Source organism: Trachypithecus francoisi, unplaced genomic scaffold (assembly GCF_009764315.1).
Source record: "Trachypithecus francoisi isolate TF-2019V2 unplaced genomic scaffold, Tfra_2.0 Lachesis_group0, whole genome shotgun sequence".
In the NCBI taxonomy this organism is placed as follows: Eukaryota; Metazoa; Chordata; class Mammalia; order Primates; family Cercopithecidae; genus Trachypithecus; species Trachypithecus francoisi.
The window spans coordinates 17148816-17168857 of NW_022681453.1; the positions used below are offsets into that span (position 1 = coordinate 17148816).

Sequence of the window (20042 nt, forward strand, 5' to 3'; positions counted from 1 at the left end):
GGCGCGGTGGCTCATGCCTGTATTCCCAGCACTTTGGGAGGCTGAGGCATGAGGATCATGAGGTCAGGAGATCAAGACCATCCTGGCTAACACGGTGAAACCCCGTCTCTATTAAAGATACAAAACACTAGCCAGGCGTGGTGGCATGCACCTGTAGTCTCAGCTACTGGGGTGGCTGAGGCAGGAGAATCGCTTGAACCCAGGAGGCAGAGTTGCAGGGAGCCGAGATCGCACCACTGCACTCCAGTCTGGGTGACAGAGCGACTCTGTCTCAAAAAAAAAAAAAAGAAATACAAAAATTAGCCAGGCACAGTAGTATACACCTGCAGTTCCAGCTACTAGTGAGGCTGAGGCGGGAAGATCAGTTGAACCTAGGAGACAGAGGTTGCAGTGAGCCAAGATCGTGCCACTGCACTCCAGCTTGAGTGACAGAGTGAGAGTTCGTCAAAAATAAATAAATAAATAAAAATTACATATATTTAGGAAGCAGAGTCACTGCTTCAAGTGTGAACACAACAGACAGAAAGTCTGGGCCGGGCTCGGTGGCTCAAGCCTGTAATCCCAGCACTTTGGGAGGCCGAGACGGGCGGATCACGAGGTCAGGAGATCGAGACCCTCCTGGCTAATACAGTGAAACCCCGTCTCTACTAAAAAAATATAAAAAAATTAGCCGGGCGAGATGGCGGGCGCCTGTAGTCCCAGCTACTCGGGAGGCTGAGGCAGGAGAATGGCGTAAACCCGGGAGGCGGAGCTTGCAATGAGCTGAGATCCGGCCATTGCACTCCAGCCTGGGCGACAGAGCGAGACTCCGCCTCAAAAAAAAAAAAAAAAAAAAAAAAGAAAGTCTGGATTGCATTCAATCCTAAAACTGGTAATGTCATAGCTTCACTGCCCAACATGGTAGCCACCAGTCACTTGTGACTTTTTTTTTGAAATGAAAGGCCTCACATATTTATTACTGAACCCAGCCAACCAACGCACTCATAATAGATTCAGAGAGGAAAATACGTCGAACTCTCCAGAGAGTGGTGACATTTTCAGTTTGATGTGGTAATGTGATCGTGACCTTCAGACAGCACAAATATATGTGCCATCTCATGTGCAATTCCTTATAGACCCAGCTTGGTTCTTCTCTAATGTCTCCTTTTGGAGTTGTACCTTATTTTATTTCCAGTTTTCATCCGAATCCACTGGGGAATGGGACGATTTTGCTTTTGTTTCTTGGCCAGGAATCGCTTAATCCTGAAAGTCTTGTGTGAAGACATGGCGAGAAGTGGAGGCAAGCACTTGTGACTTTTTTTTAAGACAGAGTTTCACTCTTGTTGCCCAGAATGGAGTGCAATGGCGCAATCCCAACTCACCACAACGTCCGCCTTCCGGGTTCAAGCGATTCTCCTGCCTCAGCCTCCCAAGTAGCTGGGATTACAGGCATGCACCACCACGCCCAGGTAATTTTGTATTTTTAGTAGAAACGAGGTTTCTCCATGTTGGTCAGGCTGGTCTTGAACTTCCCAACCTCAGGTGATTCGCCCGCCTTGGCCTCCCAAAGTGCTGGGATTACAGGCGTGAGCCACCATGACCGGCCTAATTTATCTTTTTTTTTTTTTTTTGAGACAGAGTTTTGATCTTGTCCGCCAGGCTGGAGTGTAATGATGCGATCTCAGCTCACTACAATCCTGCCTCCCAGGTTCAAGCAATTCTGCCTCAGCTTCCCAAGTAGCTGGGATTACAGGCACCCACCACTAAGCCCAGCTAACTTTTGTATTTTTAGTAGAGACGAGGTTTTGCCTTCTTGGCCAGGTTGGTCTCGAACTCCTGACCTCAGGTGATCCACCAGCCTCAGTCCCTGCAAAGCGCTGGGATTACAAGTGTGAGCCACCGCACATGGCCAATTAATTTATCTCTTTTTTTTATTTTTATTTTTTTATAGACGGAGTCTTGCTCTGTCGCCCAGGCTGGAGTGCAGATGCGCGGACTCTGCTCACTGCAAGCTCCGCCTCCCGGGTTCACGCCATTTTCCTGCCTCAGCCTCTGGAGTAGCTGTGACTACAGGCGCAGGCCACCGCAGGCCACCACACCCAGCTAATTTTGTTTTTGTATTTTTAGTAGAGATGGGGTTTCACCGTGTTAGCCAGGATGGTCTCGATATCCTGACCTTGTGATCCGCCCTCCTCGGCCTCCCAAAGTGCTGGGCTTACAGGCGTGAGCCACCGCGCCCGGCCAATTTATCTCTTAAAAAAACAAAAAAAACAAAGACAATGCTGGTCAGGCACAGTGACTCCCACCTGTAATCCCAGGATGTTTCAGGCCAGGAGCTTGAGACCAGCCTGGGCAATACAGTGAGACCTCATTTCTACAAAAAAATAAAAATTAGCCAGGCATGTTGCTGAGCGTCTGTGATGCCAGCTACTCGGTGGGTAAGGATGGGAAACTGAGAGGTAAGAGGATAGCTTGAGCCAGTAGGTCAAGTCTACAGTAAGCCATGATCATACCACTGCACTCCAGCCTGGGTGCCAGAGTGAGACCCTGTGTCAAAAACAAGAACAACAAAATGTTGTTTAAATTTTAAAAATGTTCTTCCTTTTTATCAAATAAGCAAAAATTTTAAAGTATTGAATAAAAGACAGGTCCTGCCATGTTACCCAGACTGGTCTCAAACTCCTGAGCCCAAGCCATCCGCCTGCCTCAGCCTTCCAAACTGCTGGATTACAGGCGTGAACTACTGCACTTGGCCTAAAAATTTTCATTTTCAAATTGAGTTCCTTGGTCACACTGACCATATTCAATGCTCAACAGCCACATGTGGCTGGGAGCTATGGTACTGGATAGTGCAGATATATAGAGCATGTCCACCATCACAAAAAGACAGCGCTGTTCTAAACATATCTCCCACAGCTGCTGGATCTGTCAAAGAAAACATATCCACAATTTATTGTTACAGATTTTTCTAGAAAATGGTCACCACAAACATCAGATCTTTTAGAGGCCGGGCGTGATGACTCACGTCTGTAATCCTAGCACTTTGGGAGGCCAAGGGGGGCAGATCAGCTGAGGTCAGGAGTTCAAGACCAGCCTGGTCAACCCACGTTGACCCCAACATGGTCAAACCCCGTCTCTACTAAAAATACAAAAATTACCGAGGCATGGTGAGTGTGCCTGTAATCCCAGCTACCTGGGAAGCGGAGGCAGGAGAACCACTGGAACCTGGGAGGTGGAGGCTGCAGTGAGCCAAGATCATACCATTGCACTCCAGCCTGGGCAACAGAGCAAGACTCTGTCTCAAAAAAAAAAAAAAAAATTCAGGTATTTTAAAGATAAATTCTAAGTGCTCCCATCCATCTTTTATGCTTCCTTCTTAGTCACTCTACCACCTACAGTGTAACAGTGATCCTTTCCTTGCCAGGCCCAGTGGCCTTGTGTCAACTTTATTTTTCAGACAGGGTCTGTCTCTGTCACCCAGACTGGAGTACTGTGGTGTGATCACAGCTCACTGCAGTCTCAACCTCCCAGGCTCAATCGGTTCTCCCACCTCCGTACCCCGAAGAGCTGAGACCACAGCCGCACACCACCATGTTTGGCTAATTGCTGCAGAGATGGGGTTCCATCATATGGGCCAGGCTGGTCTCAAATGATCTACCTGCCTTGGCCTCCCAAAGTGCTGAGATTATGGGCCACTGCACCGGCTTTTTTTTTTTTTTTTTTTTTTGAGACGGAGTCTCGCTCTGTCGCCCAGGCTGGAGTACAGTGGCCGGATCTCAGCTCACTGCAAGCTCCACCTCCCGGGTTTATGCCATTCTCCTGCTTCAGCCTCCTGAGTAGCTGGGACTACAGGCGCCCACCACCTCGCCCGGCTAGTTTTTTGTATTTTTTAGTAGAGACGGGGTTTCACCGTGTTAGCCAGGATGGTCTCGATCTCCTGACCTCGTGATCCACCCGTCTCGGCCTCCCAAGTGCTGAGATTACAGGCTTGAGCCACCGCGCCCGGCCTTTTTTTTTTTTTTTTTTAAAGAGACAGGCTCAGCCTCAAGAACAGTTGGGACCACAGGTCCCTTGTCTCAATTCTGTGTGTGTTGTGTGTGTGTGTGTGTGTGTGTGTGTGAGAGAGAGAGAGAGAGAGAGAGAGAGAGAGAGAGAGAGAGACAGAGACAGAGAGACAGAATCTCACTGTGTCGCCCAGGCTGGATTGCAGTGGCACAATCTCACGGCAACCTCTCCCTCCCGGGTTCAAGCAGTTCTCCTGCCTCAGCCTCCTGAGTAGCTGGGATTACAGGCGTGCACCACTACGCCCTGCTAACTTCTGTATTTTTAATAGAGACGGGGTTTCACCATGTTGGTCAGGCTGGTCTCAAACTCCTGACCTCGCAATCCATCCATCTCGGCCTCCTGAAGTGTGGGATTACAGGCGTGAGCCACTGCGTCCCACCCCTTGTCTCAATTCTTATTACCCCAATCAGTCTCACACAAATCACTTTTTTGTTTTTGTTTTTTTGAGACAGTCTCTCTCTCTGTTGCCCAGGTTGGAGTGCAGTGGCGCGATCTCAGCTCACTACAACCTCCGCCTCTCGGGTTCCAGTAATTCTCCTGCATTAGCCTCACGAGTAACTAAAATTACAGGTGCCCACCACCACGCCCAGCTAATTTTTGAATTTTTAGTAGAGATGAGGTTTGACTATATTGGCCAGGCTGGTCTCTTAACTCCTGACCTCAAGTGATCTACCTGCCTCGGCCTCCCAAAATGCTGAGATTTCAGGTGTGAGCCACTGCGTCCAGCCCCAAACCACTGTCTTCTATGGGCCACTCCTTGTTCTAGGTGCTAGAGATGTAGCTTTTTCGGGAAAACAGTACAATGTAATTAAGTGCTCTAACAAAAGCTTATCTTCTCTGGTATGAAATGAGAGAAAAAGTGGTTCTGCCAGAGGGTTTCCGATAAAGTGATATCTGATATGGACCTTGAAGAACCAGGACAAGTCCCCTGGAAAGAGTGGTAATGATAGTTCAGGAATACTTTCTAAGGTTAAGCAAATAACCTCAATGACCTGTAATACAAGAAGTCGGAAAGGAGATTTCTGAAAATAAGGCTGGAAAGATGGGGTGATGGTTAGACTGGAGGATATGGTATGTTATGCAGAACAATCTGCATTCTATTCTGTAAGGAAGGGAAAGCCACTGGACCAGCATGATCAGGTCTGTGATTAACACAGAAACAAAGCCTGGCCACGCGCGGTTGTTCACACCTGTAATCCTAGCACTTTGGGAGACTAAGGGAGGTGCGGATCACCTGAGGTCAGGAGTTCAAGACCAGCCTAGCCAATATGGTGAAACCCCATCTCTACTAAAAATACAAAAATTAGCCAGGCCTGGTGGTGGGCGCCTGTAATTTCAGCTATTCAGGAGGCTGTGGCAGGAGAATCACTTGAACCCAGGAGGCGGAGGTTGCACTGAGCCAAAATCAAGCCACTGTACTCCAACCTGGGCAACAGAGCAAGACTCTATGTCTCCAAACAAAAAAAAAAAAGAAAAGAAGACACAGAGTCTTGGTGGGGCACAAAAAGTGACCGAGTGCTTAACTGGATAGGTATGAGAAAACTATGGTGAGGGTCTGAGGGTGCCCAGAAGAAAGAACCCTAATGGAAGGGGAGGTGGAATAGGCACAATCTAAGGAGGTGTTTCCTAAACCTCACAAACATTTCCCCACAGTCAGCTGAAAAATATTGGCACCCAGGTAAGCTGTTATTACAGGTAAAAACAGCATAGGCTTCAAGTGTGTGGAATGGAGGGGCAATGATCTAGCCAGAGCATGCCAGCAACACAAAGGAAGTGGTGGTCATGAAGGAGCCAGAGATAACTGAAATGCTCAAAAAGGTATGATGATAATGAACACCAAGAAAAAGGAAGAACACATTACAAAAGGAAGAGTCCAAACTACATGCTTGCAAAAAGAACACAGATCTATGAGGAGGTCTCCAGCAAAAGGAGAAAACCTTTTCATATGGCCACAGGGAAGAGTAGATGGCAGTGAACTGAGGAAATGTGGGCACTGAGATATGTGGTGGAAAATGTTCTTTCAAGAAGTCAGCCCGGGGTCAGGCCTAGTGACTCACACCTGTAATCCAAGCACTTTGGGAGGCTGAGGAGGGTGGATCATTTGAGATCAGGAGTTTGAGACCAGTCTGGCCAACGTGAGACCCTGACTCTACTAAAAATACAAAGAAATTGGTTGGGCACGGTGGCTCACACCTGTAATCCCAGCACTTTGGAAGCCGAGGCGGGCGGATCATGAGGTCAGGAGTTCGAGACCAGCCTGGCCAAAATAGTGAAACCCTACCTCTACCAAAAACACAAAAATTAGCCGGGCATGATGGCACACGTCTATAATCCCATCTACTCGGGAGGCTGAGGCAGGAGAATCGCTTGAACCCAGGAGGCAGAGGTTTCAGTGAGCCGAAATTGTACCACTGCACTCCAGACTGGGCAACAAGAGCAAAACTCCATCACGAGAAAAAAAAAAAAAGTCAGCACTCTGGGAGGCTGAGGTGGGAGAATTGCTTAAGCAGGAGTTCAAGATCAACCTGGGCAACATAGTGAGATCACATCTTTACTAAAAAAAAATTTTTTATGGCCGGGTGCGGTGGTTCAAGCCTGTAATCCCAGAACTTTGGGAGGCCGAGACGGGCGGATCACAAGGTCAGGAGATCGAGACCATCGTGGCTAACACCGTGAAACCCCGTCTCTACTAAAAAATACAAAAAGCTAGCCGGGCGAGGTGGCAGGCGCCTGTAGTCCCAGCTACTCGGGAGGCTGAGGCAGGAGAATGGCGTGAACCCGGGAGGCGGAGCTTGCAGTGAGCTGAGATCCGGCCACTGCACTCCAGCCTGGGCAACAGAGCGAGACTCCGTCTCAAAAAAAAAAAAAAAAAAATTTTTTTAAAGTAGTCAGCTGGGGCTTGGTGGCTCATGCCTATAATCCCAGCACTTGGGAGACTGAGGCGAGAGGATCACTTGACCCCAGGAGTTCAAGACTACCCTGGTCAACATAGTGAGAGCCCGTCTCTACAAAAAAATAAAAATATTACCCAGGCGTGGTGGCATATATCTGTCGTCCCACCTACTCAGCTGGCTGAGGTGGCAGGATCGCTTGGGCCCAGGAGGGCAAAGTGGCAGTGAGTAGCAATCAAGACACTGCACTCCAGCCTGGATGACAGAGCAAAATCCTGTCTCAAAAAAAAAAAAAAAACAACTCAGAAAATAAATGTTACAACATGGATGAACCTTTAAAACATTACATAAGTGAAAGAAGCCAGTCACAAAAGACAATATATGTATGATTCCATTACACGAAATATCCAGAACAGGCAAATCTATAGAGACAAAAAGTAGATTAGTGGTGCTTAAGGCTAGGAGTGGTGATAGGGAGATTGAAGATGACAGCTGAAGAGCACAGGGTTTCTTTTGGGGTGACAATAATGTTCCAACACTGACTGTAGTGATACATGTGTTCTACATGTATCTGTGAATATCTAAAGTCCACTAAACTGTTCATTTTAAATGAATGGTGTGATATATGAATTATATCTCAGTACAACTGTTACCAAAAGAGTTGGTTTTTGTTTTTTAAAAAAAGTAAGTGTTGACAGTATGGCAGAGACTGCCTGCTTATCTGCCTCAATAGCTTTCCCCTTCATAGTCACATGGCTGCCAGTTATAAAGACTACATTTCCCAGCATTCACTGCAGCTAGGTGAGGTATTAAGATCTGACCAAAGCCAGGCGCGATGGCTCACGTCTGTAATCTCAGCACTTTGGGAGGCCGAGGCAGGCGGATCACAAGGTCAGGAGATTGAGACCATCCTGGCTAACACAGTGAAACCCTGTCTCTACTAAAAATACAAAAAATTGGCCGGGCGCGGTGGCTCAAGCCTGTAATCCCAGCACTTTGGGAGGCCGAGACGGGTGGATCACGAGGTCAGGAGATCGAGACCATCCTGGCTAACACGGTGAAACCCCGTCTCTACTAAAAATACAAAAACTAGCTGGGCGAGGTGGCGGGCGCCTGTAGTCCCAGCTACTCGGGAGGCTGAGGCAGGAGAATGGCGTAAACCGGGAGGCGGAGCTTGCAGTGAGCTGAGATCCGGCCACTGCACTCCAGCCTGGGCAACAGAGCGAGACTCCGTCTCAAAAAAAAAAAAAAAAAAATTTTTTTAAAGTAGTCAGCTGGGGCTTGGTGGCTCATGCCTATAATCCCAGCACTTGGGAGACTGAGGCGAGAGGATCACTTGACCCCAGGAGTTCAAGACTACCCTGGTCAACATAGTGAGAGCCCGTCTCTACAAAAAAATAAAAATATTACCCAGGCGTGGTGGCATATATCTGTCGTCCCACCTACTCAGCTGGCTGAGGTGGCAGGATCGCTTGGGCCCAGGAGGGCAAAGTGGCAGTGAGTAGCAATCAAGACACTGCACTCCAGCCTGGATGACAGAGCAAAATCCTGTCTCAAAAAAAAAAAAAAAACAACTCAGAAAATAAATGTTACAACATGGATGAACCTTTAAAACATTACATAAGTGAAAGAAGCCAGTCACAAAAGACAATATATTGTATGATTCCATTACACGAAATATCCAGAACAGGCAAATCTATAGAGACAAAAAGTAGATTAGTGGTTGCTTAAGGCTAGGAGTGGTGATAGGGAGATTGAAGATGACAGCTGAAGAGCACAGGGTTCTTTTGGGGTGACATAATGTTCCAACACTGACTGTAGTGATACATGTGTTCTACATGTATCTGTGAATATCTAAAGTCCACTAAACTGTTCATTTTAAATGAATGGTGTGATATATGAATTATATCTCAGTACAACTGTTACCAAAAGAGTTGGTTTTTGTTTTTTAAAAAAAGTAAGTGTTGACAGTATGGCAGAGACTGCCTGCTTATCTGCCTCAATAGCTTTCCCCTTCATAGTCACATGGCTGCCAGTTATAAAGACTACATTTCCCAGCATTCACTGCAGCTAGGTGAGGTATTAAGATCTGACCAAAGCCAGGCGCGATGGCTCACGTCTGTAATCTCAGCACTTTGGGAGGCCGAGGCAGGCGGATCACAAGGTCAGGAGATTGAGACCATCCTGGCTAACACAGTGAAACCCTGTCTCTACTAAAAATACAAAAAATTGGCCGGGCGCGGTGGCTCAAGCCTGTAATCCCAGCACTTTGGGAGGCCGAGACGGGTGGATCACGAGGTCAGGAGATCGAGACCATCCTGGCTAACACGGTGAAACCCCGTCTCTACTAAAAATACAAAAACTAGCTGGGCGAGGTGGCGGGCGCCTGTAGTCCCAGCTACTCGGGAGGCTGAGGCAGGAGAATGGCGTAAACCCGGGAGGCGGAGCTTGCAGTGAGCTGAGATCCGGCCACTGCACTCCAGTCCGGGAGACAGAGCGAGACTCCGCCTCAAAAAAAAAAAAAAAAAAATACAAAAAATTAGCCGGGCGTGGTGGCAGGCACCTGTAGTCCCAGCTACTCGGGAGGCTGAGGCAGGAGAATGGCATGAACCCAGGGGACGGAGCATGCAGTGAGCAGACATGGCATCACTGCACTCCAGCCTGGACTACAGAACGAGACTCCATCTCAATAAAAAAGAAAAAAATAATAAATAAATCTGACAGACTGTATGCAGAAAATGATGCAGGAGAGGAGAGAACTGCTAGAGTAACATTATGAGATTAGAGGGGAAGGAGATTTTGCTCCCAAGTGGAAGGGCTGACCCTAGATAGAACAATGGACTCCCAAGGGACTGATCCACAGAATAGAGGAAGAGGCAGACCACAACAGCCAAATGTAACTAAGTCAGTAGATGTAGTGATAGACTTTTATTATCACTTCCATTTTCTCAATTAAGAAAGAAGCAAGAGCGTAACAGCTGATAGAGGTAAGGAAAGGGAACAAGAGATTTGAGCCAAAGGAGATGGTGCTATATTATCCTAAAAGCAGGAGAATAAATGGACTAAGGAATCTTAGTGGGACTGCTAGGCAGTGCTAAAAGCAGCCACCTTTGAGGTCAAAGGTCCATGAGTTCAGAGAGAGACAAGTCAGTGAATTTTTTCTTTCACTACATTCAGTCATAGGCACAGAATAGGTAAAAAGTAGGATTCAGGCTGGGCGTGGTGGCTCACACCTGTAGTCCCAGCACTTGAGGAGGCTGAGGTGGGCAGATCACTTGAGGTCAGGGGTTCGAGACCACCCTGGCCAGCATGGTGAAACCCCGTCTCTACTAAATTAGCCAGGTGTGGTAGTGTGCTCCTGTGGTACCGTCTACTCGGGAGGCTGAGACATGAGAATCGCTTGAACCCAGGAGGCGGAGGTTGCAGTGAGTCTCCAGATCGTACCACTGCACTCCACCCTGGGTAACACAGAAAGACTTTGTCTTGAAAAAAAAAAAAAAAAAAAAGTTAGACTTAAACCAGGGCCCAGATTTGCCAGGTAAGATAAAATGAGAGACAGAACAGGGAGTGGAGAATACATAAAAGGGGGTAATTACAGTGAACTAAAGGTGAGGGTCAGTGAAAGGGTAGGCAGTAGGATCAATAGATTTTAAGCCCCAGTGGGGGCTTAAAGAATTTTGCTGGCTGGGCCCAGCGCGGTGGCTCACGCCTGTAATCCCAGCACTTTGGGAGGCCGAGGCGGGCGGATCATCAGGTCAGGAGATCAAGACCATTCTGGCTAACACAGTGAAACCCTGTCTCTACTAAAAATACAAAAAATTAGCCGGGCGTGGTGGCGGGCACCTGTAGTCCCAGCTACTTGGGAGGCTGAGGCAGGAGAATGGCGTGAACCCAGGAGGTGGAGCTTGCAGTGGGCCGAGATCACAGCACTGCACTCCAGCCTGGACGAGAGAGCGAGACTCCATCTTAAAAAAAAAAAAAAAAGAAATGTGTTAACAAATGATGTCTAAGACAAGATTATTAAATGAAAAGACTGAGGTGCCAAGTATGTCATATGCTATCAGACCATAGTGTAATAGCGGGATGTATAGACACACAAAACAGGGCCTGACAGAGGTGCACAATATTCACTGAGGAACAATAAACACTGGCATATGTATAGACTGTCTCTAGAATAATACACAGGACTTTTTTTTTTTTCCAGAAAGGCTCTCACTTTGTCACTTAGGCTGGAGTGCTGGAGCACAGTGGAGTGATCATGACTCACTGCAGCCTAGAACTCCTGGGCTCACCTCAGCTGCCCCAAGTGCTGGGATTTTATGCGCTGGTCCACAAGAAACACAACAGGTACCTTTAGGGGCCATATATCCTTTTGCACTGTTTGAATTTACCATATAAAACTACTATGTTTTCGAACAAGATACATTTTAAAATGTATCAACTTCGAAAGATTTATATAGTAGATTACATCGGGGGTAAGAAATAAAGCAACACATATGCAAAAATCCATCTTGGAATCTGATCTCCAGAAACTACAGAAGCATACTGCCTCACTCTCCCCCAACATCTTCCCTAGTCTAACCCAAACTGGCCACCCCCACCTCCTGTTTCTATAAGGAGATAAAACAAGATTATCTGTGTTCAGGCCAAGGGTTGATTCCCACTACTCATAATATTTCCCCTCTACCTCATTTTTTTTTTTTTTTTTTTGAGATGGAGTCTCGCTCTGTCGCCCAGGCTGGAGTGCAGTGGCCGGATCTCAGCTCACTGCAAGCTCCGCTTCCCGGGTTTACGCCATTCTCCTGCCTCAACCTGCCGAGTAGCTGGGACTACAGGTGCCCGCCACCTCGCCCGGCTAGTTTTTTTTGTATTTTTTAGTAGAGACGGGGTTTCACCAGGTTAGCCAGGATGGTCTCGATCTCCTGACCTCATGATCCACCCGTCTAGGCCTCCCAAAGTGCTGGGATTACAGGCTTGAGCCACCGCGCCTGGCCCCCTCTACCTCATTTTAAAGGCCAAGAGTTACACCCTCACTACCAGAGGCCTCCGTGGCCCCCTGGCTACTCTACCACAAATTCTTCTTCATCCCTGAACTCCTACAGCACTTCGTCTATTCAGTGCTGTTTCATGCCTATGTGAGCTTGAATCAGTTAATACTTTGCTCTGGTATAGAGAAGGCTGCATCAGGATTTGGTGCCATGCATTTGTAATCCTAGCTACTCAGGAGACTGAGGTAGCTAAATCCCTTGAGCCCAGAAGTTCAAGCCTGCAGTGAGCTATGATCATACCACTGCACTCCAGCCTGGGTGACAGGGTAAGACTGTCGCCAAAAAGGTGAGGTGGGGGGATGGTATATGAAATAGTTAATTTCCTACCTTTTTGAAAGGAAATGTTCAAAAACCCAAATTACTAATATTAGACTAACTAGAGCCTTCAAATTTACCTCCTCTAAGTTACTACCCTTCTTTTCTGAATTGGCCTTAGGAAGCTACTTCTTTCCAAACAAGACCTACAAGTAACAATGCATAGTATGTAAAACTCCTGACCAGGTGCGGTGGCTCACACCTGCAATCCCAGCACTTTGGGAGGCAGGAGGACTGCTTGAAGCCAAGGGTTGGAGACCAGTCTGGGCAACACAGTGAGACCTCATCTCTTAAAAAAATATGAAAACGGACAGGCAAGGTAGCTTATGTCTATAATCCCAGCACTTTGGGAAGTCAAGGCAGATGGATCACTGGAGCCTAAGAGTTTGAGACCAGCCTGGGCAACATAGCAAAACCCTGTCTCTATAACATACACAAAACTTAGCCAACCGAGCGTGGTGGCTTGAGCCTGTAGCGCCAGCTACTGGGGACGCTAAGGTTGAATAATCACCTGAGCCCAGGAAGTTGAGGCTGCAGTGAGCTGTGATCATGCCACCGCACTCCAACCTGGGTGTCAAAGAGTGAGATCCTGTCTCAAAAACCAAATGAATAGCCGGGTGCAGTAGTGTGTACCTGTAGTCCCAATCACTTAGGAGGATGAAGGGGGAGAATCACTTGAGCCCAAGAGTTGGAGGCTGCTGTGAGCTATGATGGTGCCACTGCACTCCAGGCTGAGTGACAGAGCAAGACCCTGACACTAAAAAAAAAAAAAAATTCTTACAACCCAAATTAGCTGAATAATTTGGTAACTTGCTTACAAACTACACATTTTACAATACTTATTTTCTTACACTCATAGCAAATCTCCCTCTCTGCACAATTTTCAGCTTACTTTTGGCATATAATAAACCCCAAAAGATGTTTTGAGGTGGTGCTAGGTTATAATGAAGACATTATAAACACATTATCAGTCAAACAATCACTATAAGCAAATACAAAACAATTCTCCAGCCAAGAAACAGAAGTAGAAATAATTCAACTGAATAATTATGCTGCTTCTACCAGATCAAGATCTTTACAATATTTTGGAAGGATAATGAATAAATTTCCATGGAGATAAAATAATCATGGCCTTAAAAATTACTAATTCGGCTGAGCATTACCTGAGGATTACAGGTGCCTCACACCTGTAATCCCAGCACTTTGGGAGGCTGAGGTGGGCAGATCACCTGAGCTCAGGAGTTCGAGATGAGCCTGACCAACATGGAGTAAAACCCACCTCTACTAAAAATAGAAAATTAGGTGGGCATGATGGCAAAAGAAAAATAAAAAAATTTAAAAATAAAACCTCAAAACTGTTTCAGTACAATTGGTAGAAACTTGCCCTATCAACCCCAACTTTACCCACACCCAAGACTGTGCGTAGCACATAGGAAACACCATTAAACTTTGGGGAAATAGAGCCAGGCGCCGTGGCTCATGTCTGTAATCCTAGCACTTTGGAAGGCCGAGGCGGGTGGATTGCCGGAGGTCAGGAGTTCAAGACCATCCTGGCCAACATGGCGAAAACCCATCTCTACTAAAAATACAAAAAAAAATTAGGCAGGCGTGGTGGCACACGCCTGTAATCCCAGCTACTGGGGAGGCAGATTCAGGAGAATGGCTTGAGCCTGGGAGGCAAAGGTTGCAGTGAGTGGAGATCAGGCCACTGCATGCCAGCTTGGGTGACAAGAACAAAACTCCGTCTCAAAAAAAAAAAAAAAAATTGGGGAAATGAAGTTGAAAACATAAAGCTGTTTACTTTGTTTACTGACTGCATGCGAAATTTCTGATGAAAGGGCCAAACTACCACCCATTCATCTGTCCATAATGAACTTGAGCCTGGTATAGGTCGAGTACTACTTATCCAAAACGCTTGGGCCCAGAAGTGTTTCAGATTTCAGAATTTCTTCAGATTTTGGAGTATCTGCATTATACTTACTGGTTCAGTATCCCAAATCCAAAAATTCAAAGTCTGAAATGCACCACTAGACATTTCCTTTGAATTCATGCCAGCGCCCAAAAAGGATCTTGAAGCATTTCAGATGCTCAACCTGTACTGCCATTATTTGGCCATCCTGATCAAGTGGCTGCCAAGCGTTGGTGTTAGTTCAAGAGCTTTCCTCTCTGTAGCAGTAAGGGCACTCAGAGATCAAGAGCAGCAGGCATAAGACACATGGTGGTAAGCAACGAAGAAAACCTTCAATTTACTGCCAAGTGAAAATCACTTCAAACTCAAGTTCTTTGGGGAAAGACGGGCAAGGAACAATCCCTGAGGTAACACACCTTCAAGATTCCTAAATAAGAGCATGAAATCATTCACCTCAAAATGTAATATTATAAGGTTAACCTTCAATGGATGCACAGGATCAGGATTCGACCTTGTTTGGCCTAATTCCGAACTTAGATTGCCTCCAAGACAATGCTTATCTAGTAAAACTGACAGAGAAAAATGAACCATTAGGTACCTCCCAGGGAGCTAAAAATTTACATATGCTTATTGTAAACCTTATTGCTAGATTTTACTTTTACCAAGTATATATATTTCTTAAAATAAAAAACTAGGCTGGGTGCAGCGGTTCACGCCTATAATCCCACCACTTTGGGAGGCCTGAGCTCAGGAGTTGGAGACCAGACTGGACAACATGGCAAAATGTCATCTCTATAAAAAATAAATTAACCGGGTATGGTGGTGCTTGCCCGTAGTCCCAGATGCTCGCGAGGCTGAGGCAGAAGCATTACTTGGGCACAAGAGTTAGAGGCTGCAGTGAGCCATGAAAGCATCACTGCACTCCAGCCTGGGAAACAGATCAAGACTCTGTCTCAAAAACAAACCAAAACTTCTCCTATTCCAGGAAGCCAAGCAAATAAAACGAACGAACAAAAAAATCCGTATAAAAAACTTTAGGCCAGGCGCAGTGGCTCATGCCTGTAATTCCAGCACTTTGGGAAGCCAAGGCAGGCAGATCACGAGGTCCGGCCTTAGAGACCAGACTGGCCAACATGGTGAAATCCCAAATCTACTAAAAACACAAAAAATTAGCTGGGTGTGGTGGCGGGTGCCTGCAGTCCCAGCTACTCAGGAGGCTGAGGCAGGAGAATCACTTGAACCCAAGAGGCAGAGGTTGCAGTGAGCTGAGATCGTGCCACTGCACTGCAGCCTGGACAACAGAGTGAGATTCCATCTCAAAACAACAACAACAACAAAAAATGCCAGCGCACTAGCTCACACCTGTAATCCCAACACTTTGGGAGACAGAGGCAGACAGACCACAAGATCAGATCAAGACCATCCTGGCTAACACAGTGAAACCCCGTCTCTACTAAAAATACAAAAAATTGGACAGGCGCGGTGGCTCAAGCCTGTAATCCCAGCACTTTGGGAGGCCGAGACGGGCAGATCACGAGGTCAGGAGATCGAGACCATCCTGGCTAACACCGTGAAACCCCGTCTCTACTAAAAAATACAAAAAAAAACTAGCCGGGCGAGGTGGCGGGCGCCTGTAGTCCCAGCTACTCGGGAGGCTGAGGCAGGAGAATGGCGTAAACCCGGGTGGCGGAGCTTGCAGTGAGCTGAGATCCGGCCATTGCACTCCAGCCTGGGCGATAGAGCGAGACTCCGTCTCAAAAAAAAAAAAAACAAAACAAAAAATTAGCTGGGTGTGGTGGTGTGTGCCTGTAGTCCCAGCTACTTGGGAGGCTGAGGCAGGAAAATCACTTGAACCTGGGAGGCGGAGGCTGCAGTGAGCCAAGATTGCGCCATTGCACTCCAGCCTAGATGACAGAATAAGACTCCGTCTCAAAATAAATAAATAAATAAAAATTTAAAGCCTTGAGGAAATGCTCTTTAACTCGACTGCATGGCAATTACATGGGTATATATATTTACCAAAATTATCAAACTGGTGGTTTGTGGTGGCTCGTGCCTACAATCCCAGGGCTTTGTAGGGCTGAGACGAAAGGATCACTTAAGGCCAGGAGTTCAAGACCATCCTGAGCAACTTAGTGAGATCCCTCTCTCTACAAAAAAATAATTAAAAAATAAAAATGTAGCCAGGCGTGGTGGTGCATACCTGCAATCCTAGCTACTCAAGAGGCTGAAGTGGAGAACTCTTGGGCCTAGGAGGTTGAGGATGCAGTAGGCTATGATTCCGACACTGTACTTCAGCTGAGTGACAGAACAAGACCCTGTGTCTAAAAAAAAAAAAAAATTATCAAACTATCATTTAAAGTATATGCATTTTATTGTATGCAAATTATACCTCCGTGAAGGTGATTAAAACAAAGCTCAGGTGATTCCAACTTGGGGAATTGGATTCCAAATCTGGGAACAGCTGAGTCTAGGAAACATGTTCTTAAGCACCAGGAACCAAGTAGTAAGCCCTGTTTTATTCCAAGAAATCTTAGAGTGCTACTCCTGCTACCCTTCCCCTGCCCCGCCAAAAAAAGGTACTACAAACTGTAACCTGAATGGTGAAAGTTGAAGATAGCTGGACTCAGCGGCTCACGCCCATACTTCCAGCACTTTGGGAGTCTGAGGTCGGAGGATTGTTTGAGCCCAGGAGTCTGAGACCAACCTGGGCAAGACACTGAGATTCCATCTCTACGAAATGTAAAAATATTAGCTGGGCGCAGTTGCACACACACCTGTAGCCCTAGCTACTCAGGAGGCTGAGGTGGAAGGATACTCTGACACCAAAAGCTGGAGGCCACCATGAGCTAAGATTGTGCCACTGCACTCCAGCCTGGATGACAAAACAATACCTTATCAAAAAAAAAAAAAAAAAAAAAACAGCCGGGCGCGGTGGCTCACACCCGTAATCCCAGTACTTTGGGAAGCCGAGGCAGGTGGATCACGAGGTCATGAGTTCAAGACCAGCCTGGCCAACATAGTGAAACTCCGTCTCTAGTGAAAAAACAAACAAAAAAACACACAAAAAATATTTAGCTGGGCATGGTGGCGCGCGCCTGTAGTCCCAGCTACTTGGAGGCTGAGGCAGGAAAATCACTTGAACCTGGGAGGCGGAGGCTGCAGTGAGCCAAGATTGCGCCATTGCACTCCAGCCTAGATGACAGAATAAGACTCCGTCTCAAAATAAATAAATAAATAAATAAAAATTTAAAGCCTTGAGGAAATGCTCTTTAACTCGACTGCATGGCAATTACATGGGTATATATATTTACCAAAATTTATCAAACTGGTGGTTTGTGGTGGCTCGTGCCTACAATCCCAGGGCTTTGTAGGGCTGAGACGAAAGGATCACTTAAGGCCAGGAGTTCAAGACCATCCTGAGCAACTTAGTGAGATCCCTCTCTCTACAAAAAAATAATTAAAAAATAAAAATGTAGCCAGGCGTGGTGGTGCATACCTGCAATCCTAGCTACTCAAGAGGCTGAAGTGGAGAACTCTTGGGCCTAGGAGGTTGAGGATGCAGTAGGCTATGATTCCGACACTGTACTTCAGCTGAGTGACAGAACAAGACCCTGTGTCTAAAAAAAAAAAAAAATTATCAAACTATCATTTAAAGTATATGCATTTTATTGTATGCAAATTATACCTCCGTGAAGGTGATTAAAACAAAGCTCAGGTGATTCCAACTTGGGGAATTGGATTCCAAATCTGGGAACAGCTGAGTCTAGGAAACATGTTCTTAAGCACCAGGAACCAAGTAGTAAGCCCTGTTTTATTCCAAGAAATCTTAGAGTGCTACTCCTGCTACCCTTCCCCTGCCCCGCCAAAAAAAGGTACTACAAACTGTAACCTGAATGGTGAAAGTTGAAGATAGCTGGACTCAGCGGCTCACGCCCATACTTCCAGCACTTTGGGAGTCTGAGGTCGGAGGATTGTTTGAGCCCAGGAGTCTGAGACCAACCTGGGCAAGACACTGAGATTCCATCTCTACGAAATGTAAAAATATTAGCTGGGCGCAGTTGCACACACACTGTAGCCCTAGCTACTCAGGAGGCTGAGGTGGAAGGATACTCTGACACCAAAAGCTGGAGGCCACCATGAGCTAAGATTGTGCCACTGCACTCCAGCCTGGATGACAAAACAATACCTTATCAAAAAAAAAAAAAAAAAAAACAGCCGGGCGCGGTGGCTCACACCCGTAATCCCAGTACTTTGGGAAGCCGAGGCAGGTGGATCACGAGGTCATGAGTTCAAGACCAGCCTGGCCAACATAGTGAAACTCCGTCTCTAGTGAAAAAACAAACAAAAAAACACACAAAAAATATTTAGCTGGGCATGGTGGCGCGCGCCTGTAGTCCCAGCTACTTGGGAGGCTGAGGCAGGAGAATCGCTTGCACCCGGTAGGCAGAGGTTGCAGTGAGCCAAGATTGTGACACTACACTCCAGCTTGGACAACAGAGCAAGACTCCATCTCAAAAAAAAAAAAAAAAAAAAAAAAAAGGCCAGGCACGGTGGCTCACGGCTGTGATACTAGCACTTTGGGAGGCCAAGGTAGGCAGACTGCCTGAACACAGGAGATGGAGAGCAGCCTGGGCAACATGGTAAAACCCCGTCTCTGCTAAAATACAAAACAAAAATTAGCTGGGCGTGGCAGCATGCACCTGTAGTCCCAGTTTACCTGGGAGGCTAAGACAGAAGAATCACATGAACCTGGGAGGCGGAAGTTGCAGCACGCCAAGATCATGTCACTGTACTCCAGCCTGGGCAACAGAGCGAGACTCGGTCTCCAAAAAAAAAATAATAAAAAAAGTAGGCCAGGCGCGGTGGCTCACACCTGTAATTCCAGCACTTTGGGAGGTGGAGGCAGGCAGATCACCTGAGGTCAGGAGATCAAGACCATCCTGGCTAATATGGTGAAAACCAGTCTCTGCTAAAAATACAAAAAATCAGCTGGGCATGGTGGCACGTGCGTGTAATCCCAGCTACTCAGGAGGTTGAGGCAGGAGAATCGCTTGAACCTGGGGGGCAGAGGTTGCAGTGAGTCGAGATAGCTTCACTGCAGTTCAGCCTGGGCAACGAAGCGAGACTCCTTCTCAAAAAAAAGAACACCAGAGGCGGAGCTTGCAGTAAGCCAAGAAGGCGCCACTGCACTCCAGCCTGGGTGATAGAGTGAGACGCTGTCTCAAAAAAAAAAAATTAGCTAGGCGTGGTGACAGGTGCCTGTAACCCCAACTACTCAGGAGGCTGAGGCAGGAGAATCGCTTGAACCTGAGAGGTGGAGATTGCAGTAAGCTGGGGTCGTGCCATTGCACTCCAGCCTGTACAACAAGAGCAAAACTTCATCTCAAAAAATAAATAAAATAAGTTAGCTGAAGGACTGCTGTCTGGCACTTGAGGTAAGTGCTTCTCTCTCACTGAAATCTCATAGTGCTCGCTTACCATTCCCTTTCTACAGAAGAAAAAAACAATTAAAAAGGAATCATATTACTGTCAAGGGTCTCAAGCCATCAAATGTCAGAGCTAGTATTTAACTGTCAGCTTCTCTCCAGAATCCATGCTCTTAAATAAGATACTCTACTGCCTTCCTTTTCTTTGTGTTTGAGACAGAGTTGCCCGGGCTGGAGTGCAGTGATCTTGGTGCACTGCAACCTCCGCCTCCCAAGTTCGAGCAATTCTCCTGCTTCAGCCTCCTGAGTAGCTGGGATTACAGTAACCCACTAACACACCAGGCTAATTTTTGTATTTTTAGTAGAGATGGGGTTTCACCATGTTGGTCAGACTGGTTTTGAACTC

General features: G+C 46.7%; 2 protein-coding genes across 3 annotated transcripts in view; both read right to left on the reverse strand.

Moving 5' to 3' along the window:
- The window catches only part of RHOA (ras homolog family member A), a 61116-nt gene that overhangs the window by 32319 nt on the left and 8755 nt on the right, over positions 1-20042 (reverse strand). The gene's annotated exons all lie outside the window — the stretch shown is intronic.
- Positions 923-18862, reverse strand: LOC117081447 (60S ribosomal protein L39-like). Its single transcript, XM_033207381.1, has 3 exons — positions 18858-18862; positions 10232-10235; positions 923-1286 (listed from the first exon to the last, which is right to left on the reverse strand). Exon 3 carries the CDS (start codon positions 1263-1265, stop codon positions 1134-1136), a length of 132 nt encoding a protein of 43 aa, XP_033063272.1. The 5' UTR covers positions 1266-1286; positions 10232-10235; positions 18858-18862; the 3' UTR covers positions 923-1133.

Bases quoted from the DNA above. Each gene is read 5' to 3' on its own strand.
- LOC117081447 (XM_033207381.1), bottom strand. From the start codon at position 1,265: ATGTCTTCACACAAGACTTTCAGGATTAAGCGATTCCTGGCCAAGAAA.